The sequence below is a fragment of the Anomalospiza imberbis genome, chromosome 27, assembly GCF_031753505.1.
Source record: "Anomalospiza imberbis isolate Cuckoo-Finch-1a 21T00152 chromosome 27, ASM3175350v1, whole genome shotgun sequence".
NCBI classification, from domain to species: Eukaryota; Metazoa; Chordata; class Aves; order Passeriformes; family Viduidae; genus Anomalospiza; species Anomalospiza imberbis.
This window is the reverse complement of record NC_089707.1, coordinates 4560525-4584273: the sequence shown is the minus strand read 5'-3', so window position 1 is coordinate 4584273 and position 23749 is coordinate 4560525. Positions and strand designations below refer to the sequence as shown.

Below are 23749 nucleotides of genomic sequence, written 5' to 3'. Positions count from 1 at the left end.
GCAGCGCTGCGAACAGAGGCGCATTCAGGAGGGAGATAACAGCTCCTGCTGCCTGCCCTGGGGGCAGGTGGCTTTGGCTGTGCTCCCGTGGGGGATTTAAGGGATTCCGTTGTGTTTTGCATTTCTGTTGACTGGGAGCAGTCCATTCCTGTGCCTCCAAGGGCAGCAGGATCCAAAGGAGGCTCCATGCGATTGGATGTGAGGAAGGAGCTTGGCGCAGTGAGGGTGGGGAGGCCCTGGCACAGAGTGCCCAGAGAAGCTGTCCCATCCCTGGAAGTGTCCAAGGCCAGGTTGGAGGGGCTTGGAGCACCCTGGGGTAGTGGAAGATATTCCTGATTCCTCTATCCTGATGCTCCAGGTCCTTCTCTCCAACTCCTTCCCATCCCTCTGGTGCAAAACCTGCCCCTGTGCAAGGCTCTGCTCTGGGCTGATGCTTCCATATGTTGCCATCATTTCCATATTCCCTCACACCCCCAGCCAGCCAAACGACCCAAATGTTTTATCTGCAGCCCTGCCAGGCATCTGGAAGTTCCAGGCATCCCCATTTCCGTGGCAGAGGCTTTTATAAAAGCTTTGAAGTGAAGCCCCAGCAGCTCTCCCAGCACTGGCAGCGGTCGGAGGCCAGACTGGGCTGGCAACTCCAGCTGCAAACCTTCGGCTGGAGCTGGAGTCACAGGATGGCTCCATAATGTGGGATGGCCCCACTCAGAGCCCAGCTTTTGGAAGGATTTTACCTGGCTGGAATGTGATGGAGAGGAAGGAGTGAGCAGAGCTCCTGGGCTGAGTCCTCCCGAGCCCCCAGGGGCAGGTGAGGGCTCCCCTCCCATCCTGCCTTGCCAGGAGCAATGACATCAATTCCCGAGGATATTTCCTAAAGTTCTTCTTCCCTAGATGTGGTCACAGATCCATCCTGTCCCTCTTGCAGCACAGGGATGAAGCTGGAAGAGCAGATCCTGGGGTTCCCCGTGGCTGGGGGAGGCAAAACAAGGATTATTCCTGGTGGGAACCTTCCAAAAGGAGCCCGCGTGCAGCTGGGACGTTTCTTGTGGAATCGAGAGAGCTCAGACGACCCTCTGAGCATCCCTGCTCTGCCAGGATGGGCAGTGGAAGGAGTTTGGGCATCTGGGGGTCACGGCAGTGCCCTGGGGGTCACCACTGTTCCCAGAGCCAGGAGTTATTTTGGAAAAGACCTCAGGAAGGCGGGCTCTGCTCTGGATCCCATGGATCCCACTCCTTCAGCATCAGCATTCACCCCTTCCCCAGCCAGACTGCTCCAAGAGCAAGCATCACTCGCCTCTGAGAAAATGAAGGCAATTCGGCTGCTGAAATCCGGTGTAAAATGTCCTTGGATCTGCTGCTGATGGGGAACATCTGGTGCGTGACCTTAACGCCCGCGGAGGTGTGAAACGACCCTGTGGAGAGATCCCGGCAGCAGGCAGGATGCTGTACAGTGGCTGTGACAGCTCAGGAGCACAGCCCTGGGCAAAATCCCCGCTATTTTGATTTTGGGGGCTGCCCGATGGCCGAGCTCAGGTGGAAGTGGGAGAAATGCAGGCGATGTGATGGCGCTTCTGTGCTTGCCTCACTTCTTTCACCCCCCTTGGCTCTTTCCCCCCTAAAATCTCTGTATCCCCAACCCTTCCAAACATCCCATCAGGACGGGGACACAGGGAGAAGGTGCAGGACACCATGATCCTGGAAATCCCATCTGTTCCTCTGCCTAAACTTTGCTTTTGGGGACTCCGTTTATTAGAGCTTGAACTTTTCATCTGTTCACAATGCAGCGTGTGGCTCCAAGGAACGAGATGGATCTGGAAAAAGGCAGAGCCACCGCTCTCCTGCATCCCAGAGTGTGCCCAGGGCTGGAGGAAAAGGGAATCAAATGTGAGTTTGTGGGATGATTTCTTCAGAGCTCGATTTCATTGACACGGGGGCACCAGTTGTGAGTTTGTGGGTTTTAAGTTGGGCAACTCCCTGGAGGCTCCCCTGGTAGGGGAGACTTTCTCGGAGTAGTTTTGTGTTAGGAACGAGAGACGTATTGGACTTTTTTGGTCTTCAGCTTCTTTTAATTGTTATCTTATTAAAATTTTGGTACACTGTCTGTGTTAGACTCTGCGTGTAGGAAAAACAGTATAAAAATGGCTAACAATTTTTTTGTTACAAGGCTTTTTAAGTCTAATTAAAACCTAAGCTACCTAATTAGGAAGTGGCATTTAAATTATTTTCTTTTCTAACCCAATAACTGACCCGTAAAGACCCACAATGCGGATTTTTCTACTCAATTACAAGATACCACCTAAACCTAAGAAGAAAGAAGAAAGGAACTTAAGACACCACCCAATATCTTCTATCTTGAACTCATCTATAACACGCTAAAAATCTTAAAACCTAAATTTCTCACCCGTGTGACATCCTACTCTCTACAATCTCTACACTCTCTTTCACACTTTTGCGGTTTCTAGTTTACCTTGAGGCTTTGGAAGTTTTCTCCATGAATGAGGGGCAAAGTCAGTGCTCCCCTGGGGGTCAGGACTCCCCAGAGCAGAGAGAGAAATACTCCCGGTGCCCTGGGTTTCCACACATAAAAAGAGGATGAGATTGCCTCAACCCCAAATGGAGAGGGCTCGTAACTCACGGTGACAGAGGAGGGGTCGCCGAGCACAGACCCCACGGCAGGAACCGCTTTCAATTAGGAATTTTTTTGGCAGGTTCCCAGTTCTGTGTCAAAAACTCTTCTTTTAGCTGGGTCAGCCTCATATGTGTAATTGAGTCCCTGCTGAGTGGCGAGGCGGGAGGGTTGTCTTTGCTGGGAGGAAGGTGGAGGACTGTTCCCCACAGGAGAATTTCCCATCCAGCTCAGAGAGCTGCCTCCGAGCTGAATTTTTCCATTATCGAAGGGGTAAAAAAAAAAAAAAAAAAAAAAAAAGAAGGTTTTTGGATACCACTGGATTTGGGTTGATTTTTTTTTTTTTTTTCAAGATGTAGCCCAAACAAAAAAATAGGATTAATCCAAGGTGTCCCTCTCTCACCTATCCAGGCTGGATTCCAAGATCCAGCTGGTTTTGGCTGGTGCAGAGGGGGTGAGACAGCCCAAGGGCAGGGAATGGGACATCCATGGATTTGTGTTGTCCCGGATATCCGTGCCCTGCTCTTGCTCCCGCAGGCTGGGATGTGGCTGAGCTGGAGCTGGGTCTCCCCTTAGCTCCTCTTTAGCATCCACTGAAAAAAATTTTAAAGCCTTTTTTATGGCCGGCAGAGCTGGCCCGGAGCCTCCCCCCATCCCCCGGGGATTTCAAGGAGAAAGTCGTTATTTAACTGATTTTTGTTGACTCTCTGTGTAAGAGTTGCCATGGCTCTCGCTCGGCACACCTCTCCTGGCTGGAAAATCGGGGTTTGGAATGGGGAAGGAGCGAGGCAGGGCTGCTGCCGTCACCTGCCAGGGCCAGGCGGGGACACGGGGACAGCCCGGGGACGGTGCCCTGTCTCACGCCTCTGTTTTTTCGGTATTTTGCACCATTTTGTCACAATCCCCACATTTTTATTATTATTTTTTTTTTATTCTCCAGCTTTTCCCAGACAGGGCTCCGGGTGTCCCGAGCTTTCACGGCCCATTAGGATGTGGGAATGACGTCCCCATGGCCGGGTCACCGCTCGGGGCTGCCGAGCAGAAGGGAGTGAATTATGAGCAGCCTCGGGCCGGGCTGCAGCTTCCAGCGAGGGTGGGATTGCTCGGGATGCAGCATTCCTGGAGATGCTGGGATGCTGGGATGCTGAGACCCCCATCCCTGCTTGCTGGGAGCTGGGCTTGGGCTTTGCTGCTCTCAGGGGATTTTTCTCCTCGTACACGGGCAGCCCCTAAACCCCCCTCAGCCCCTGGCACCGCTCAGCCCCTTCCTTAATTAATTTTGCAGACTCCACAGCCGGATTTGATGAAAAACATCCCACAAAAAGCCAATGAACAAGTCACTGAGCAACACTGCGGCCTCTTCTAATGATATTTTCTTTGTGGTTTTGGTTTGGAATATCTTCCTCTGAACTGAAGGAAGCCGCCTGCCTCTTGGACTGCAACAATTTGACTTTATCCCTTAATTTTCTCTCATTCCTAAACCCTCAGTTCCGGCACTTGGGACTCACCAGGAGTTTGAAATTGGCCGTGGCACAGGAGGATGTCGACCCCTTTCCTTTCTCTCCCTCCTTCCTGCCCATTCTTGCACCATCCTTGTTTGTGCCACTGCTGATGCACCCACATCCCAAATTCCCTGGAATTTCACAAAGCCCAGCTCATCCCACGTGTGGCTCTTTGCAGGGACCTCTGCTGTCACCAAGAAGGATTTGTCCCATGTCCAGCTGGGACACGACATCCGTGTCCAGCAGCACTCTCAGCAGGTGTCACCTCGTAGCTGCATCCTTTGGGAAAGGTCTTTTATCCAAAGGGATATGTGGGAGCCACCCCAGGCATGCTCCTTCCCTGGACCATTCCAGCTCCCTCCAGTATGGTTGTATTTTATCTGTGGAGCTCTGCAAGGATTTTGTTCCGTCATCCTGGAATTTTTATGACTCCTTTGTGTGTATATAATGCGATTGCCCTGGAACAGAGGGAAATTAATCATAGTTCCTTTGTTAGCTTTCAGGAATTTTTAATGTCTATGTTTTTGTTCATCTGTCATGTCCAAATGTGGGGTCCATGGGCTATTTGACATTTCAAATGACTTAATTGCTTAGATTTTTTCCCCTTGGTGTTTACGGACACTTGTTCCTCGTGGCTTTTGTGTGTGACATTCCGTACCATGGATTTTCTGCCTCATTTTGATTTCTCGCTCCACTCCAGTGGTTCCCGACATCCCCTCTGGATCCCGTGTCCGATCCCCCTCACCTTGGGTCCCACCAGCCTGCAGCACATCCCTCCCTGTGCCGGGGCCACAGGAATCCGGGGCTGTTTGGGGCTTTTTGGATGCTGCACAAGGAACGTGTCCGAGGTGTCACTGCACAGTGTCTGGTGCCCGGGCTGAGAGCAGCAAAGACGGGGAGAGCAAAGGGGAATCTCCAGGATCAGCCTGCAAACATCCAGCTTGGAGACGCTTTAAATCTGAGTGGATCAAGGGTGGCTTGACTGGTCAAGGAGAGGCAGCCAAGCCAAACAGGAGCGGCTCCCAAACCTCCTCCACGAGCCAGAGGCCCCCAGTTCTACTCTGGATTTTGTGATTTCGGTGCTGATACCAGCCCAGTTAGACACAGCAGGGTGAGGGGATCGTGGAATATTCCCCAGATCCCACAGGGATCATCGAGCCAGGACGATCCTAACAATCCCACCGTGACAAGCAGGCAGGCTGACATTTTGGGCTCTGGGCAAACACCGGGGGACAGATGGAAGCTGCCTATCACCAGCCATGTTACACACATCATTAGCAAAACGTTAATTGAAACAAAAGTTGCAAATTGTACCAGGCTGTGCTGCATTTGCTGCGGCTCCGTAATGGCTTCGACACTTCCTTGGGCACGTTCGCTCCTTCTCCACCGAGGCTGCTTTGCATTAAGCTGTTTGTTTAGCAGCTACTGGGCTTTTTGGCAGGACAACTGCTGCCTCCCGAGGGTTATGGAGCAGGAGGGGGTCCTGCAGTGTTGCCCCAGAGCAGCTGGACACGTCCAGGTGAACCCTTCTCATGCCAGAGAGAAGAGCCACAGCACCAGCGCTGCTGCCCACCCCACCAGCAGCACCCTGGAGCTCAGGCCAGGGGTCTTTGGCTCCTGCCACGGCTGTGGGGAGCTGAAGCAGCCACGGGTCAGGCTCCTTGGACCACTCCTGGGAAGGTGTCCTGATGGGCCAAGGTCACCCGGATCCCAGAGCCCTCGGTGAACCCCTCCAGCCCCGACATGTGCTAAAGGAAACAGTCCCAGCATATTAATACTTGCAAAAACAAACACCGGGGAGATGGGAGAAGGAAGGAGCCAGGCATTTAGGGAGCGTTAAGTCTCTCCTCTCTAAACTCTGATCCCTCTGTTTCCTACAGCCATTGACTCCCTGAGCATCCCTGTGCCAGGAGCAGCCTCTGGAAATGTGCCCGAGCAGGTCTGACCCAGCCTGGCTTCATTCCAAGGGGCACCTGCACCCCTCTCAAAGCCGGATTTGCCTTTTTTTGGGGGGTCTCTTCAGCATCTCCAGCACTCACATTGCAAAGCAACATCCTGATTTCCAGATGGGAGAGCGAGGAGAGGAGCCAAAACCACGGGAGATGTGGCATGGCCATGGGAGATGCTGCAGGATCAGCAGCTCGATGGACCTCCTGGGCTCCTGCCTCTCCTCAGCACTTCTCATGGAATCCTGGAATGGTTTGACTTGGAAGGCTGGGTTGGAAGGGGCCTTAAAGGCCATTTCTTCACAGGGAGGGTTGTCCTTGGTGGAGTCACCATGGAGGGATGTAAGGGATGTGCAGAAGAAGTCCTTGGGGACAGGGGTGGAGGAATGGCTGAACCTGACGATCTGAGAGGGCTTTTCCAACTTAGGCAACTCAATGATTTCATGAATCCAACCAAGCAATTTGGTTCTCACACAGAAAGTACAAAATCACTGCTCCTCTCCCAGGCACTCATCAGCCTGTCCCGGCTGGCATCGACCTCCAGCCTGTCCCGTGCCAGGCGCCGATCCTGCCACGTTCCCCGCACCCTCCCTCTCTGTAACCCGGGTGGGGAAAGCCCCGATGGACACCCAGAGGTGACTGTACCGGAAAGCTGCTGACGGCAGCCGTGCCCTGCTCAGCCCGGCCTCAAAATGCCCCCAGTTAACATGGGAGGGATGCACCCATGGCCGGGGGTGCTGGCTACCGCTGCGAGGGGAGATTTGGGCACCGGGCCCGGGCTGCTCCTTGCCCGCGGCGGGCACCGGGTCCAGGGGCAGCGCCGAAGGGTCCAAGGGTGGCAAACAGGAGGAACGCGGCGATGCCGTGGGCAGAACCGGGGCTCGGGGCTGGTGGCACCGGGGCAGTGTCGGCGCGTCTGGCTGAGCCCGGGCGGGGCGGGACTGGCACCGGGAGGGACCGGGGCGGCACCGGGAGGGACCGGGGCGGGGCCGGGCGGCCCCGTCGGCTCCGCTGTGAGAGGCAGCCGGTGCCTCCTCCGGGGGAGCCGCGGACTCGTCTGGCTGCGGGGCGCGGGCGGCAGCGGCACCGGCTCCGGGAGGCACCGGGGCGAGACGGGCACCGGCAGCGGCACCGGAGCGCAGCCCGGCTCGGGACCGGGCGGGGCGGGGGAACCGGCCGGCTCCAAACCCGCCCCCCGGCGCGGGAGGAGGCGGTGGCCGAGCCCCCCCGCCGCGCTCCAGCCGAGCCAGACCCGCGCCAGCCCCGCGCCGCTCGCCCATGGCGACCCCCGGCCCCACGCGTGCCCCGGCCCCGGCACGGAGCCGCCGCTGAGCGCTGCGCACCGGCACCGGCCCGGCGTCCAGGTAAGCGCCGCGGGCGGCCCCGGCTCGGCAGCGCCGGCCCCGGGCACCTGCCCGGCCAGGGACGCTCCTGCCCCGCGGCACCGGGAGCGGCTCCGGGGGTCCCGGTGAAGCCTCTTTCCGCCGGTCTCAACCCCGGCGCTTCGCCGCTGTTTATTCCCTGCCGCCCGCGCCCGGCGGGTCGGATGCTGCCACCGCCGAACGGGGCAGAACCGGAGCCTTCGGGGTCCCCCGGGGCTGGGGGAAGCGGGGGAGCCAGCACCGTGCCGGGGTCGGGGCGGCCTGTGCGGCCGCCGCAGGACTTTGCTTCATACTTGGAGCCCGTCCCGCCACGCAGGAACACAAACACGGCGCGGGACGGCTCCGGCCGCGCGGGAGGGAGGAGATGGGTCCTGTCTAAATATTAGTTTAAGGAACGGAAGGATCTCCAGCCGGCATCTCCAGCCCCGTCACCTTCTCCCAGCCCCGGCCGCGCCGCTGGTGCTGACCATGTCCAGAGCTCAGCTGGCGCTGGGGGGTGAATTTCCCCCCATCCTCGAGGGAGGGAATTTCCCCCTCTCGCCGCGGTCTCTCCGAAGGCTTTAACAAAACAAGGCAGACCTCGGGTGTCTTTATTGCACATATATGGTAGCTTGTAGCCAGCACTGATTTAAATCCCATCCTCGCTCCGGGAGCCGCTCTGCAATCAGGCGCTGGGTGAAGGGCACGGTTTATCCCAGCGGGAGAAGGGGCTGGTGCCTGTTGGAGGCGCCGTGTGAGCCCTGGATGTGTGCTGAGATCCCCGATCTAAAGGCAGGATCCCAGTGGATCCCAAATTCATCCTCTCTTGGTCGTGGCTGCTCCTGGCTTTAGCGGCAGAAGCCTCTGCCTGGCGCAGGGCAGAGAAACCGAGCAGGGAAGGGGCGTCTCTGTGCCGAATTTTAGGGTGTGTGAGCGCTTTTACCCTTTGGTTCCGACCCAAATCTGCCCGCTGTGGCAGCTGCAGATGCCGCACTCGGATCTGCTCCGTGCTGTGGCAGTGCCCCGGTGTGAACGTCCTCGGTGTCACCACCGGGCTCCGGGCTCCTCCTGAGCCTCCGTCCCCACAGCTCCGGGGCTGGGGAGAAGGATTAGACGTTCCCGTTCCTGCATCCCGGGTTTTTAAGCAGCGCTGGGTGTCGGAGGGCCGGCTCGGGCCGGTGCTGCCCGGAGGAAGGCGCACGGGAGGTGTGGCGCATCCCGGGAACGCCGGGCTGGCCCTCCCGCTCTGCCAGCGGCCCGTGCGCGGCTGCGGCGACCTCACAGCAGGATGTGGCACCGGGGCCAGGCTCCTCCGGGCTTTTCAAGGGCAGAGCCCGGCACCTTCCAGGCCTCGTGGTTGCGCTGGAAATAAAAGGAGCTGCTCCGGTTTGCTGTGGTACAGCCCCGGGGACACGCAGGAGGAGCAGGGGATGGGCACCCCCGGGTGACCGTGCTAAGGGCGGGTGGTGCTGGGCCCGGCTGTGGTGGCACTGGGTACCCTCCCATGGCATTGCCATGAGTCACATCGTGCTCGGCCACCTCCCTCCTGGAGCCCCCTTGGGCCGTGCCGGGCGTGGGGGCTCCAGGATGCGCTTTGGGGTTGATTGGCACTTTTGGGGGTCTGCAGGGATGGATGTAAGATTTGCAATATCCCTTTTTTGAGGTCAGGGTACCTCTCATGAGCCCTAAACACACCCAGCCAATCCCAGAGCAGGTGGCACATTGGCTGTCCCCAGTGCAGCATGGGGGCAGGTGGCATTCAGAGCCCTGGCTTCTCCCCACCCTGTCGTGCTAAGCCAGGCCTTGCCCTTACAGGGGTGGGTTTGGGGGGCGCAAAGAGCTGGCAGCTGCCTCTCGATGTCACCCCTGCCCACGGAGCAGCTCATGGCACCCAGCAGGGTGAGGGAGATGCTGAGGGGAGGGGAGAAGGCCCAGGGCTGGTGAGGGCTTTGCTGGTGTGGGTTTGTTTTACTGGGTTCACTTGGCATCCCAGGAGCACAGCCATGGGGTGGCCCGGTCTCCTGGTCAAGGTCAGCCACCTACTCCAGCACCACCATTAATGGCTTGGACTGGAGAAATCCCACCCAACTCAGATTTTTCTGCGATTTGGCCAGTCTGGAGTAGCCCTTCCCTGTGAATCTTGGGGAAGAGGAAGAGAAGCTCCCTCCTGGCCGTGCCAGGCGTGGTGCGGCGCTGCTCTCGTGCACGGAGCATCGCGAGCACGTCGGAGCAAATCCGCCCCCTCTGCGCCCGCCGTGGGAAGGGAAATGCCACGAGCAGCTCCATTCCCATCTCTTCTGCCTCACGAAACCCAAAACAGGCTCACTTTGTAGCCCAGCATCCCAGAGCTAAATTGAAACAATGTCTTTGCCACCGCGGTGTTCTCCGAAAAGCGTTTCCTCCTGCCGTCGTTCAAAGGCCGCGCCAGCCCCTCGCAGGCGATGCCACTCGCATCAGTGCCGGCTTTCTGGGGTGTTTTCATTCGGATGGAACCACATTTAATTTGTTTTCCCGCAGCAGAGGTTCCCTTTGAACCGGCTCCAGGCGCAGTGTTGGAGGGGAGGGAGGCAGGGCAGCTCCGAGGGGTCGGTGGCCCCACAGCAGGAGATATCCCAGGAGGGGAAGTTCCTCCTCCAGCATCGCTCCCAGGCTGCAATAATCCAAAGCAGGAGTTGCATTTTTCTCTGTTTCAGCAGCTTGTTTTGCAGCACAGGGACCAGTGGTGCTTGGGCAGGGTGATGAATCCCATCCCGGAGCTCTCACGGGCTCTGAGGATGGAGCTGATTCAGGAGCAGAGTCCTGGTTTTGTGGCTCCAGGCTTTAGGGAGTCCCTTAATTAAATCCTGGCCTGGTTTAGAGGTGGTTGTAAACCCAGCCCTGGTCTTTCCCAGTGAGAAAACCGACTTTGCTCCATGGTTGCCATGTCTGGGTCTTGCTGGTGATGGCAGCAATGCAGAACTGACCAAGCCCTATGGCTTGTGGGGGCCTTTTTGCCTTTAATAATGTTCATTTTGGCTGAAGGAGCTGTCTGGGAGCCCAGGGTGTATTTATTGCTGCTGTTGTCACTCCCACCAGGGCTGTGGGATTTGCTGATAGCATCTGGTGGCTGATGGCATGGCGACACAGGGTAGACCCCCCCCCAGTCCTGCTGCCCTGGAGCAGAGCAGGGTCTGCAAACTAAAATCCCAAATCCTTGCAGGGTCCATCCCAGTGGTTGTGCTCCCCAGGCTGTGCTGGGAGGAGCAGGCAGGGAATGCTCCCAGCAAGGTGCTGGAGTGGCCTTTTGGTTTTCCCTGGGTTTTTCGCTCTCTGCTGCCTTCCCAAAGCTCTGTCCTGGTGCAGCACAGGGGGACACCAAGGCCAGCCCAAACCTCGGGAGTGAACCAAAGCACCTTCATCGCTGAAGGTCCCAGCTGGGAACACCCATCCCTTCCTCCCTGGAGGAAGGGCTGGCCTCTGATTTAACAGGGCAGCTGCTGTCTTCGTTAAGTGGTGTTGGCTTATTAAAAGCACATTTTTGAGGCTTAGCAGCTCCTCGGAGCTGTCTGGAAGGATGGTGCCAGCGCTGGGGGAGGACACAGGAGGAGCAAAGCTCCGCTGAGCCAGGCTGAGCACCGACAGCATCACCCTGAACCGGGGTAAAACCCCACCTGTTTGGTGTCCAAGAGAAGTTTAGGGAGGGAAAAGGAAAGTTGGAAGGATCCAGGCAGGATTTGGGTGGTGTGAACCCTCTGAGCATGGACAGAGCTGTGTCCTGGCAAAGCATCGTTTGTGGTGGCATCTCCCTGACAGAGGAGGGATGGGCAGGAGCGGGGGGTTGTCTCCAGAAGCAGGTCATGGAATCATGAAATGGTTTGGGTTGGAAAGGACCTTGGGCAGGGGCACCTCCCACTCTCCCAGGTTGTTCCAAGCCCTGGCCTTGGACACTTCCAGGGATGGGGCAGCCCCAGCTGCTCTGGGCCGTGAATCTGAGGACGGTCGATGTTTTCTGTCCCTGACCGCCAGCACAGGAGCTGCAGCAGGACCAGCTGCCAGCCCCATTCCCATGGGCAGTGACAGAGAAATGCCCCAATTCATGTTTTGCTGGAGTTCTTTGGCTGTGCCATTATCTTCCAACAGCACTTTCCCGAATTTCTTGTTGCTTTGAGCAGCCTCTGGTCTGGGAAAGGTGGAAAATGGTCCTGCAGAGGTGCAGATTGTCCCTGTCTGTGTCACCTGCCCCTCCCCTTGTTGCCGGTGGCAGCTCCCCTGCAGGAGTGTGGGTAGGATTTGGGTGGCTGTGTTCCAGTTGTAATTGGTGTTTTTATGGCAGCAGGAGAAACGATGCCAATCTTTTACCCACAGCTCAGCTGGGTCTGAGCTGGAGCCCTGGGAGAGGCCAGCGGGGTGGGAAGGGCAGAGTGACCACAGCTCTCCCCCCACACCGATATCCAGGGTGGGAGCAGAGAGAAAACTTTGCTTTTTAGGAAACCATGTGGCTCTTCCCAGTGGGAAGGAGAGATCCCAGCAGGTTTTCCCTGCAGTGACAGGAGAGCTCAGGCACGTGTCCATCCCCCCGGTATCGCCATCTCCACATGCAAAGATCCAGCTGACCCAACCTGCTGCCCTTTGGAGACCCTCCAGCTCTCCCCATCACCTCCAGCCCCATTTCTCCCAAGCATCTCCCAGTTCTGAGATCCCTCTGGCTGAAATCCCCGTTCCCAGCTCACTGCTGTTGCCGTCCGGGGCGGAATTCCTCATCTGCTCTCTCTGCAGCAGCACTAAGTGCTTCAATGTGTTGGCAGTTGCCGCTGGAGTCGGACAGTAAATCCTAATGGGATCCCAGTCCCTGCTCCAGCCAAAACCCACTGGAAGGGTTTAGTGCAAATTGGATTTGCAAACCTCGCTCTGGTCTCGGTGCCCTCAGCAAAGTGCCCTAATCCTCGGCGGGCGCCGGGAGGAGCCGGCTCCTTCTGTGCAGCCGGGAATCTGGGATCTGTGGGGAAGAGAAGAGAGGGAAGAACTGGGGGAATTCCCAGCTCGGAATCGGCATCACCTGTGCTGCCTGCTCGGGAGGCTGCTGAGGGATGTGGGTGGATGCTCATACCACAGGGATGCGGCTCCCCCGGCCCAGCGCTCCTCCCGGCTCGCCCCATCCACTCTGCATCCTGCAGGAATGCTGGGTCAGGGCAGGATCTGTTTCCCTAGGGATGAGAATGGGAATTATTCAGGTGGCAGCTGATGGGATCAGGCCAGCACACCTGAGACATGTGGAAAAGGCAGAGGTGGAACTCTGGGAAAAAACAGGAATTAATACCTGGAGTCCTTCAAGGTGTTTTTCCAAGGGGGAAACTGAGGCACCCTGCGGCACAGTGAACCCCCCAAGGGATTTGGGGAATCCACAACAGAGGAAACCCTACAAAACAGGAAAGTGGCCAAGCTGTGCCGTGGGAGGTGACCCTGTTGTGGCAGCCCTCCTGCCTCTGGCCTATTTCTCCCTCCTTGATCCCACCGAGGGCTTTTCCTTTCTTGGGAAAAAGGAGATTTTGCCCCCAGCGCAGCCGTGGCAGCTCTCAGATACCAGTGGTGTTGAAACGGGCCCAGAGCAAAGCACATCTGGGCCCTGGGCTCCATCTCACTGCCAAAATTTAAGCTTTTAACCCTCTTTCCTGAGGCACTGGGATTGTTCAAACAAGCCACAGTAATTAGTTTCCTCTGACAAACCACCCCTTTTTGGCATCAGGAGGTTTATTAATTCCAGGGGGGGGGGGGGGGGGGGGCGGGAGCGTCGCTCCGGATCCAAAAATAATTGACATTCAGAGTCCAGGTTTTGGCACGAGAGGGAAAATTTGGGCTGGAAAAGCAGCATCAGGCGTGCAGGAGATTGACACAGCAGCACCCAAAGGCGCCCAGCAGTGGGTGGGGGGTCCTTGGCTGGTGTTATCCCTGATTTCCTCCATGGCCACAGAAACCATTCTGGTTTTGGTGGGATTTCAAGCGATATAATTTGATTTTCTCTGCCCTTCAGCAAACGGGATCTGTCCGCAGGGAGTTTTCCTGCAGACATCCCAACCTCATTCCCCGTTTTGGTGTTATTCACCTCGAGCCCGCTGCGACCCCCGGGCAATACCCTGAGGAATTTTATCAGCAATTAATCTCTAATTACTCACCTCTTTCCGTGAAGGGCGGCTCTTGCTGCTGCTTAGACCTGACGGAATCGGCTTAGGGAGGGTTTTGGGTTGCTGCAGCCTCGGTGACCTTGGCGGGGCTGTCACACACCTTGCGGGGTCAGTGGGGACACTGGGCTGGGAGCACAAACTGGGAGCATAAGCTCAGACCACACCGCCCATGCCCACCCCACAACGACTTTTAAATGCTTTGGCTGCTTTTTAGCTGGAAAGGGAATAAATATCCCCGAAATGTGCAGTGTTTAATGCTGATTGTCAGAGCTGGGGGGTGTCAGGGGGCAGATCTCGGCCAGGTGTCCCCCCAGGCTCTGCACAGACACCCCCAGGTGTCCCCGAGCCGGGCTGGGTGACACTGCAGGGAGCTGTGCTGCATCAAACCACGCTTTTATTTCCTGCTGATTTATATTGCAGCTGCATTCCCAGCCTCCGGCGTGTCCCGGCCAGTGCCGGGGACGGGGATAGGGGGAGAACCAAGGGAAGCCGAGGCTGGAGAGCAAGCAGCATCATTATCTGCCCTTGCAGGGATGAGCTGAGCCCAGCCGGGGCTGCACTGGGACTGAACTGGTCCCAGACTGGTCCCAGCAGGGGGACAGAAATCCCCGCGCTCGGCTCCGCATCCAGAGGGATTCCTCCAGCCGGGCGCCCGCTGCGGATCCCGTTAATTAATGACATGAAAGCCCACGCGAGACCTCCGGGGAAGGAATCAAAGGCTCCGCCGCAGCTTCCCAGGGCATGGATTTATCCCTGCGGGCCGGCAGCTTCCCCGCATCCCACCGCCGTGCACGATGGAGGGAAAGGGGAGCCCGCGGGACACGGTGAGACGGGTCAGCACCGCCCCGGTGTCTGCCCCGAGGGTTCCGTGCACAAATCCAGCCCCAAAATGGGTCTGGGTAGAGCTTCTGGGGGTGGGGAGACTGGCCTGGGGCCACCGGAGCTGCGCTCGTGCCGGGATTTCCAACACGGGAGATTTGGCTTCTGCCCGGGCAAACCGGCTCGGCTCGGGCACAGGATGCCGTCCCTGCCATGCAGGGGTGGCTCAAGGTGCCCCTTGGCCCTGGCACACATTGGGATTTTCCTCCCCTATGCGCCTTTCCCTCCTGGAAGAGCTCCCAGACCCCTCTCTGGCAGGATTTGTTCTGTTCTGTTGGCTTTGGGATTTAGGAATTAGGGACAGGGCATCTCCTCCCCAGTGCGGGGTCTGGCTGTGCTGGGGGGCTCTGGGGGGCCCTGTGCCTGCTCATTCCCAAAGATGATGCTCTTTGGTGTCTGGGATGTGGATATGGATGGGTCAGTGTCCCCAGATCCCTGCCTTGTCCTGGTGCCTCCTCTTTTGAGCTGGTTTGGCTCTGCCAAATCCAAAATGAGGGAAAATTTCAAAGCAGGTTGGGCGGGACTTGGAACAGCCTAGGATAGTGGAAGGTGTGGAAGGTGTGGAAGGTGTGGAAGGTGTGGAAGGTGTCCCTGCCCCTGGCAGGGGTGCCATGGATGGGCTTTAAGCTCCCTTGAAACCCAAACCAGTCTGGGACTCTGTGATTCTATGAAATGGTGGGAATTTGGATGTGGCCACAGCCAGAGCTGCTCCGTTGGGTGGAAACTCCTCAGGCTTCCTTCCTCAACCACGACTTGGCGTGGCCACCACCCCTGGCATTGTCCCCAGCACCAAGGGGTGCCCTTGGCCGATCCATCCCCATCCCACCAGCTCCGTGGAGGAGGCTTTTCCTTATGATTTCCACCGTGTTGAGGGGGTTGGGGTGGGTTTGTTGCTCTCTCTCTGTTTGGAGAGATGTAAACCAAACCCGACGTAATTCAGCTCAAACATAAATGTCATGGCAGCGTGGGAACAAGGGAATTTGGCGTGTTCAGCCCGGGGGCTCTGGGAGTGCTGGAGCTCCTCCTGCCCCACACCATCCCATCTCCTTCTCTCCCACCCCATCTCCCTCTTCACCATGCCACTTCCTTCTCCACCATCCCATTTCCCTCTCCCCCATCCCATTTCCCTCTCCTCCACCCCATTTTCCTCTCTTCCACCCCATTTCCCTCTCCCCATCCCATTTCCCTCCCCTCCATCCCGTGGGTCCGGGCCCAGTTCCAGTTCCCTCACTGGGGTCACACATCACCCAGGCGTGCCCCAAACCTTTCCCAGAGGAGCAGGGCTGCATCCCAGGGCTCAGGCTGTGCCTGGTTTGTGGTCAGCCCTTTGTGGGGGGGTCTGGGGGAAGCTGGGGAAGAGCTCTGGAGCTGCTGGGCTGGATTTCACTGAGGCAAAGCAGAACCATGTGTCCCACGCTCTGCTCTGGTTCTGTTTAGGGGGAGTGGGAAGAGCTGGAGGGGGAGGAGGAGGAGCAGGGATGAGCTGAGGATGCCTCGTGGCCACTGCTGGGGTCGGCATTCAGAGCTCGAGGCTGTGACAGTGCCAGGCTGGCAGCGCTGCCAGCGGGGATGAGGTGTCCCTTGTCCCCAGAGCAGAGCTGGAGATGGAAACAGGGACATTTTCCCCTCCTTTGTGCACCCACTTGCTGTCAAAAGAGCAGGAAAATCCAACAGGTCCACCTGGATCAGGGTTTGGGGCTTTTTTTCCCTCTCAATGCTCCCCATTTTGGGACCAGTTTTGGCTTTTTGAGACCAGTTTGATCCAGGGGCACTGCAGGTTTCAGTCCTCCCAGTGCAGCCCCTGCCCTGGCCAGCAGTGTTGGACACACCAATGCTTTTTGGGAGGGTTCAATCCCCAAGAAAGTATTTTGGGAGCTTGTGATAAATTTTGAGGAAGGACTAATGCAATTTTGGGAAGGTCTGAAGAAGTTTTGGGGGAAAATCTGAAGGAATTTTGGGGACAATATGTGGAAGTTTTTGGGGAAAATCTAAAGAAGTTTTGGGGAAAATCTGAAGGAGTTTTGAGGACACTCTGAGGACATTTTTGGGGAAAATCTGAGGGATTTTTTTCTTACGGTCTGAGGTAGTTTTGGGGAAGATCTGAGGCAGTCTTGGGAACAATCTGTCCCTCCACCACCCTCACCCTCTCTAGGACAACCCAGCCCCATCCTGTGAGCAGGACCAGGCGTTGAGCCGGAGCTGCTGCTGGAGGAGCAGCCTCCGGAGCTGCTGCCCATGGAAATTGTTTAATTCCTGCGGGATGAGTCATGAGGAGCCGGGATTTCAAAGCAGCTTGGCTCCCATGTAAGGCACTCAAATAAACAATGTGTGGCAGGTGGAAGCTCTCTCTGATGTCCCATCAAGGCCTCCATCTTTCCAAGTGTTTTGTGTTGCCAAAAATCCTTCGGCCGCACCGTGGCTTCATCCATTCTTGAGGCTGGGCTCTGGAAAATAATGAATCAATGCCCGGAAACATGAATCGACGGAAAATTTATGGCACACTTAGAATATAATGTCTTTTGGGTCCTCTGCTTTGAAGCATCAGCGCTGAAAGTTTTGGCATCTCCTTCTTTCAACCCTTCAGCGAGGAGGATTTAGGGAAAAAAATAATAAATTCACTTTTCTCCCTCACCTTATGACTCTGTGAGCTTTAAGGAGTCCATGGATATCGGAAACAAATCCCAAGAGTCTGCTGGAAAAAACGGGGAGTGGGATTGAAAAACAAGAGCGATGGGAAAAAGTGAGAGTGTGAAAAGTGAAGGACGCCGCAGAGCCCCAAACCTTCCACTTTTTGTGGGCAAAAAAATGTCTGTGGGGATGGAGTTGCTGGATTTTGATTTATCAGGAAAAACAAGTGGAAACACCGTCATCCCTGGAAGCGTCCAAGGCCAGGTTGGACAGGGCTGGTCTGGGGCTTTTTAGAGCAAAAGAAACCAACAGCAAAGCCTGGAATAACTTTGTTGTTATTGTTTTGCACATTGGAGCTGGGATTTGAGTCTTTCGAAAGGTCACAGGCGAGTGGGTGGGGGCCAGGATTTCTGGCTGCCGGAATGGGAGGCTTTTTTATGGGACGTGCAGCGAGGCTGGAACCACTCTCCTAAAATTTTATGGGCCTGCAAGAAGCCAGAGGCCCTTTCTCAGGTGGTGGGATCAAGTGTCACAGCCCTGCTCCAGCCCAGCCTTGAGCAGGACAAAGGGGGCTGAGTCCCCCTGGGTGACGGAGGTTCAGCTCAGGGGTTTGTGTGATCCCACTGCTGGTTGTTCACCGTGGCATTCGTCTCCTAAAGTACCCAACATCAGCTGTTAAAAGCTGTTTGTCCTCCTGGAGAGCAGAACAAAGTGTCCTTTCCCCCCCAAACCCTCCCCTGCGGCTGCTGGTTCTTCACAAATCCTTAATTTCCACTGATTTTCTCCAGGAACAAACTGGGCTTTTCTTGGTCCTGCACCGTTGAGCACTGATCCTGCTGGGAAGGGTTTGGATGCCAGGGAATTTTTAGTGCCTTTCCCCTGCTCCTGCTCTTATTTCCAGGGTGAAATCTGAGCTGAAGGCACCTGATTATCGTGGAATTCCAGAATGGGAACTGCAACATCCAGTTGCACCCACTGCTGTGGGCAGGGACACCTTCCAGTGTCCCAGGCTGCTCTGAGACCCATCCAGCCTGGCCTTGGACACTTCCAGGGATCCAGGGGCAGCCACAGCTTCTCTGGGAAATTCATTCCAGGGTCTCACCACCCTCCCAGCCAGGAATTTCATCCCAATATCCCACCTATCCCTGCCCTCTGGCAGAGGGAAGCCGTTCCCTGTGTCCCATCACCATTCCCACTGTGTCCTGTCAGGATGATGAACGTGGATGTGAACACACCTGGCATCCTCCTCCATCCTCCATCCTTCTCCATCCTCCTCCATCCTCATCTATCGTCCTCCATCCTCCTCCATCCTCCTCCATCTTCCTCCATACTCCTGCATCATCTTCCATCCTTCTCCATCATCTTCCATCTTCCTCCATCCTCCTCCATCCTCCCCCATCCTCCTCCATCCTCATCCATCCATCTCCATCCTCATCCATCTTCCCCCATCCTCCTCTGTCCTCCTCCATCCTTCTTCATCCTCCCCCATCATCCTCCATCCACCTCCATCCTCATCCATCCTCATCCATCCTCCCCCATCCTCCTCCATCCATCCTAGAGCATCCTCCAGCATCCTCCATCACTCTCCTGCAGGATGGGGAGCCTGGCTGCCCTTTGGCTTGATGGGATGAGACCTGCTAGCAGACGGGGCTGGCACCAACCCCCTCCAGTGCTCCCAGTGCTCCCAGTGCTCCCAGTGCTCCCAGTGCTCCCAGCAGCCTCTCCCAGCTCCCATTCCTGGTGTCCAGGCCAGCGCCGCCGCTCCAGAACCGCTGGGATTCCACCCTCTTCCCTCCTTATAAGGCCAAACGATTCTTTTTCTATCTTGGCATTGTTTATACCCCGTTGAAAATATTTAGACTCTGGCTGGGTCCTGCAGTGATCCTGTAACCTACAGGGTATCTCATTCCTGTTGGTGGACAGGGAATTATCTGCATCCCATAAAATCAAGGGATGTGGTGATGAGGGGGCAGTCACAGCCCTTCATGGTGTTTTCTACAATAAAAATAAAAGCAAACCTGTCAAATTCCAGTTTAAAACAAACATTTCCCCCCCAGTAAATTCTATCTGGTAAATTCTATAAAACTGGGATTGTGTTTTTTTTCTTTTGTCCTTTTTTTTCCCCCTTTCTTTTTTTTTTTTTTTTTTTTTAATACCTCTCCCCCCCCCCCCCCGTCCCCCCCGGAAATTTTATTTAAAAAGGAAAAATATTTGGAGTTTGCAAGGAGCTGAAATAAATATAGGAGCCAGGAGGTGGAAGGACAGGGACATCAAACCCATCAGGGCCAGGGACTCCTCCTGCTGCTCTCTGCTTCCCAAAGAAATGTGCCAGGGAAGAGGTGTCCCAGGTGTCCCAGGTGTCCCCAGGTGTCCCTGGGGTGACAGGAGTGTCCCTGTCCTCAGCCACTGTGAGGAAACCTGGATGGAGGGAGGGGCAGCGGGAGCCCACCTGCCAGGGCAGCTGTGTTTGTTGAGAAGGGGTGGGATGAGGCCACCAGCTTGTCCCTGGTGGTGTCACCTCATCCTCGTTGGTGTCACCTTGTCCCCACTGCTGCCACCTCATCCCCATTGCTGCCACCTCATCCCCATTGCCACCACCAGCCCCAAGCCACCTTTCACACCAATCCAGCACGTCCCTGGGCTGCCCCTCGTGCCTCAGTTTCCCATCTCAGCACCGTGCCGGTGTTGGGAAGGGAGGAGCTGGAGCCAAGGGGATCCCACAGGAAGGATCCCCCATCCCAAGCCACAGGGAGGGAGGGAGGGAGGGCGGGAGGAAGGGGCTCCGGGGCTCGGGGCACACATTAAGGATGTTTGTTTTGCCTGTTTTGCAGAGTTTCAATGTTCTGACTTGCTCTAAGATGAAGGTATGGAAGTTTGCAGCCATTGCATCGATGCTCCTCAGTTCCATGTTATCCATTTTAGTTTGTAGAGACATGTTCAGCGGAAGCCGGGAATTCAGCCCCTTGCCTTCCTCGCCGTCTTCCTCACGGGATTCCTCCTCCTCCTCCTCCTCCTCTTCTTCCTCCTCCTCCTCCTCTTCCTCGCTGCTGGCGGCTCCGCGGAGATCCCCACGGGCCCTGCAACGCCACGGCTCTCTGCTGGCCCAGTGTAAGCTCCTGCTCCTCCATCCTGTGGTCATTGTTCTCCCCCCGCCCCAAAGATCCCCCAAATCCCTGTGGGGTCATTCCTTGCCCTCTCCTGCATCCAAACATCCCCTTTAGGAGGGTTTAAACCAGAACTTGGGGCAAGCAGGAGGCACTGGGCACCAAACTTTGGTGTGAACACAGCAGCTCTCCACAGAGGGAAACTCAAACAGCTCAGTTCCTGCAAAGAAGCTGCTTTTATTCCCTTCCAAATGGCTCTTTTTTGTTTTTTTTTTTTTTTTTTAATTTTACGGCAGCAGCTCCCCCTGCTCACCCCTCGGTGCTCCCTGAGGGCTGGAAATCCCCATGTGTTTGTTTTGATTCCAAACCAGAGGAACTGCTTTTTTTGGGTGGAAATTTGGAAATCGATGACAAGCTGTCAAATCACGCTTTCCTCTGTCTTTCCTGTGCCTCCTGCAGAGCTGAGCTGGAATAACCCTGGATTTAGGGTTGGGACAAAGGGATGTGGGTGTTGCCAGCAGCAGCTGGGCACAGTTTGTGTGTTGGCTGCTAGCCCTGGGGTCTCAGGGGCAGCCCTTGGGGGTCTTGGGGCTCCCAGACCATGATGAAACAGTACAAAGAGGAAATTTATTGGGGCTTCTCCCCAAATCCACCTGGCCCAAGGGACCTCCATCCTAGGGGATGTTCGCCCACTCCAGGGAATTTTCATTTTGGGGGATGTCCTCCCACCTCAGGGAATTTCCATCCTGGGGATCAGCCATCCACCTTAAGGCACCTGAAGGATCCTGAGATCCTCATCCATGGAGGATCTCCCATCTCGGGTGACCTCCATCCAGGTGGATGTTAACCCACCATGGGAATCTCCATCCTGGGAGTCAGGCACCCCAAGGAACTTTCTTCCTGGAGGATGTTTACCCACTGCAGGGAATCTCCATCCTGGGGTTATCCACCCGCTCCAGGGAATCTCCATCCTGGAGGATCCCGAGACCCTCATCCATGGAGGATCTCCCACCTCAGGCCACCTCCACCCACCCTAGTAACCCCCACCCCCCATGGGGACACCCACTAACGGTGTCCCTTCCTCTTGCAGACAGCGCCTTGCTGGAGAGCTACACAGAGGGCGAGATCCGCCAGCTGATCTCGGCGCTGGTGGAGCGCTACCGCCAGGCCATGAACTCAGGCGGGCACGAGCTGCCGCTGTTCCCTCGCGCCGGCAGCCGCAGGAAACGCGCCCGCGCCCGCCACAAACCCTGCGAGCTGCGCGAGCTGGAGGTCAGCGTCAGCGAGCTGGGCCTGGGCTACGAGTCGGACGAGACGGTTCTGTTCCGCTACTGCAGCGGCACCTGCGAGGCCGCCGTGCGCAGCTACGACCTCTCCCTCAAGAGCATGAGGAGCCGCAAAAAGATCCGGAAGGAGAAGATCCGGGCCCGGCCGTGCTGCAGGCCGCTGGCCTACGACGACGACGTGTCCTTCCTGGACGCCTACAACCGCTACTACACCGTCAACGAGCTGTCGGCCAAGGAGTGCGGCTGCGTGTGACGGGGCTACCCGGGCAGAGGGACTGGGATGGAGGCTGGAGTGGCCGGAGGAGGAGAGACTGAGCCACTGGCGTGTCCCTCGGTGTCACCATCCCGCCGGCCGCGCAGGACTAGAGACGTGGCCGCTGCCGCGGCGGAGGCGGTTGGAGCGGTGATGGTGGCTTGGGGCTGTCGTCCCCTCTGCGGGTGGCCCAGTGGTCCCTGCTGAGGTGACAGTGGGTGTGCAACGTGTCCAGACCTGGCGCTGCATGTTAGGCGTGTCACACGTGTCACGGGCCACGTTACCTGCACAGGGGGTGCTGCAGCGCAGGTGTCTCTGGCATGGGGGACCTGCGCGTGCCAGGGGTTCTGTGTCAGGGTGTGGCACAGGGGTGTGGCACAGGGGTGTGGCACAGGGGTGTGGCACAGGGGTGTGGCATGTGCAGGGGGTGTTATGAGCAGTGCCGGTGCTGTGTGGTACTGGACAGGGTGTGCTGCACGCTCAGGATGTGTTTTGGAGTGTGCTGCACACTCGGGGTGTGTTTTGGGGTGTGCTGCACAATCCAGGTGTGCTTTGGAGTGTTATGCACACTTGGGGTGTGTTTTGGGGTGTGCTGCACACTCCCAGTGTGTTTTGGGGTGCATTACAGGTTCAGGGTGTGTCAGGTGCCCTGTGCTGCCCCAGGGTGGGAGTTGAGTCCTTCTCTCTGCAGCTTTGGGGTTTTGTGACCACCCTGAGCTGCTGGGGGAGGTCCAGCCACCCCAGATCACGGTGTCTGGGGACACAGAAACGCCGACAGTGGTTTGTGTGTGGCTCTGACTCCCTCTGGCTTGTGCCCCTTTTGCCATCGACTCATTCCTGCAGCCCTGGGGCTTTTCTTCTTAAAACTCGGGATAATCTGAAGTAACTGGATTAACCTCCTGTGCCCCTGCCACAGGCAGCTGGGCCGGAGCCCAGCCACCTCCAGGGAGGTGACAGAATCTCCCCAGGGCCACCAGCAGAGCTGCAGCATTTGGCGGTGTGGGCAGGAGCATCCCTGGTTTGGCGTCTCCCAAAAATCCCCCCGGCTCTCCCCATCCTCTGGTCAGGGCTGGAATCCTGCGGGAGAGGAGACTTAGTCCTGGGTTTGGCTCCGCTCGCATTTACAGCAGTGTCACTGCTGTTTACTCTGCGGGAAAATAAATGAGCCCGCAGACTTTCACGTTCCCTGGGCAGGCTCGATTTGTTGCCTGGGATTGATGGGTTTTCTCCCCTTGGCTCCCTTCCCAGAAAAAGCAAATCATAAACAGAAGGAGAATATTGGTGTCATGTCCTGGGCATTAACCAACGCGAGGGAAAACACTCCGTATGCCACCCCCCCCCCCCGCTGGCGTCCTGGCTCCTCTCTCCAGACAAACAGGGGGAAAAATCCCTTGTGCCTTCATCCCGAGGAGGAGGAGGGCTGCTGGTGGTGATCCCAGCTGGTGATGGTGCTGTAGGATTTGGGAGAGCAGGATGGCATCCCTTGGGATGGGGTGGGGGGCAGCATCTCCAGTGTGGTGTTGGACCAGCCACATTCCCGACCTCCACACAGGGCCAGGCTGGTGGGGATTTTTTTTTTTCTCTTCCTTTTTATCCAAACGCAGCTCTTGGCTGAGCAGAGCCAGGGTGTAGTGGAGGAATATAAACACCATCCTTCAGCAGGGCTGGCAGCCCGGGAAGGCAGCCTGGACTCTGTTACACGGAGTTTCCCCTGGATTTTGGGAAAGGCAGGAGGCAGCCGTGGGTGTGGGGTGTGAAACCTGCACCCGGGAAATGGGAAGGGAGAGCGGATAAACTCCACGCTCCAGGTGCAGCTCCCGAACCGAGGTGTGAGTTTGCAGGCCTGGAAATGGGAAAAGTGGCCCAAAATAATCAGCTGGAGGATGGGAATGGCAGATGGGCAGCAAGAGCTGCGCCGGGCTCGCAGTGGATAAGCGGCTCACTGGAGTTTAAGAAAAAAAAAAAGCACCCAAATCTAATAATAATAATGATGATAATAATAATAA

General features: G+C 56.8%; 1 protein-coding gene and 1 long non-coding RNA gene across 4 annotated transcripts in view; one reads left to right on the top strand and one right to left on the bottom strand.

The window, feature by feature from the left end:
- Positions 1-23749, bottom strand: part of LOC137463017 (uncharacterized) — a 158613-nt gene that overhangs the window by 44480 nt on the left and 90384 nt on the right. The window lies entirely within an intron of this gene.
- NRTN (neurturin) lies at positions 7082-21967 on the top strand. 3 transcript variants are annotated; one of them, XM_068173864.1, is made up of 3 exons: positions 7082-7438; positions 20023-20208; positions 21295-21967. In XM_068173864.1, the coding sequence occupies exons 2-3, from the start codon at positions 20034-20036 to the stop codon at positions 21741-21743; spliced, it is 624 nt and encodes a 207-aa protein (XP_068029965.1). In that variant the 5' UTR covers positions 7082-7438; positions 20023-20033; the 3' UTR covers positions 21744-21967. The 3 variants fall into 3 exon arrangements, with proteins under 3 accessions (XP_068029965.1, XP_068029964.1, XP_068029962.1); XM_068173863.1 differs by having other exon boundaries at positions 19932-20208; XM_068173861.1 differs by lacking the exon at positions 7082-7438 and having other exon boundaries at positions 19872-20208.

Excerpts from the sequence above, each read along its gene's own strand:
- NRTN (XM_068173861.1), top strand. The coding sequence starts at position 19,908 with ATGTTTGTTTTGCCTGTTTTGCAGAGTTTCAATGTTCTGACTTGCTCT. Across the intron at positions 20,209-21,294 it reads CGGCTCTCTGCTGGCCCAGT|ACAGCGCCTTGCTGGAGAGC; the intron begins GTAAGCTCCTGC and ends TTCCTCTTGCAG.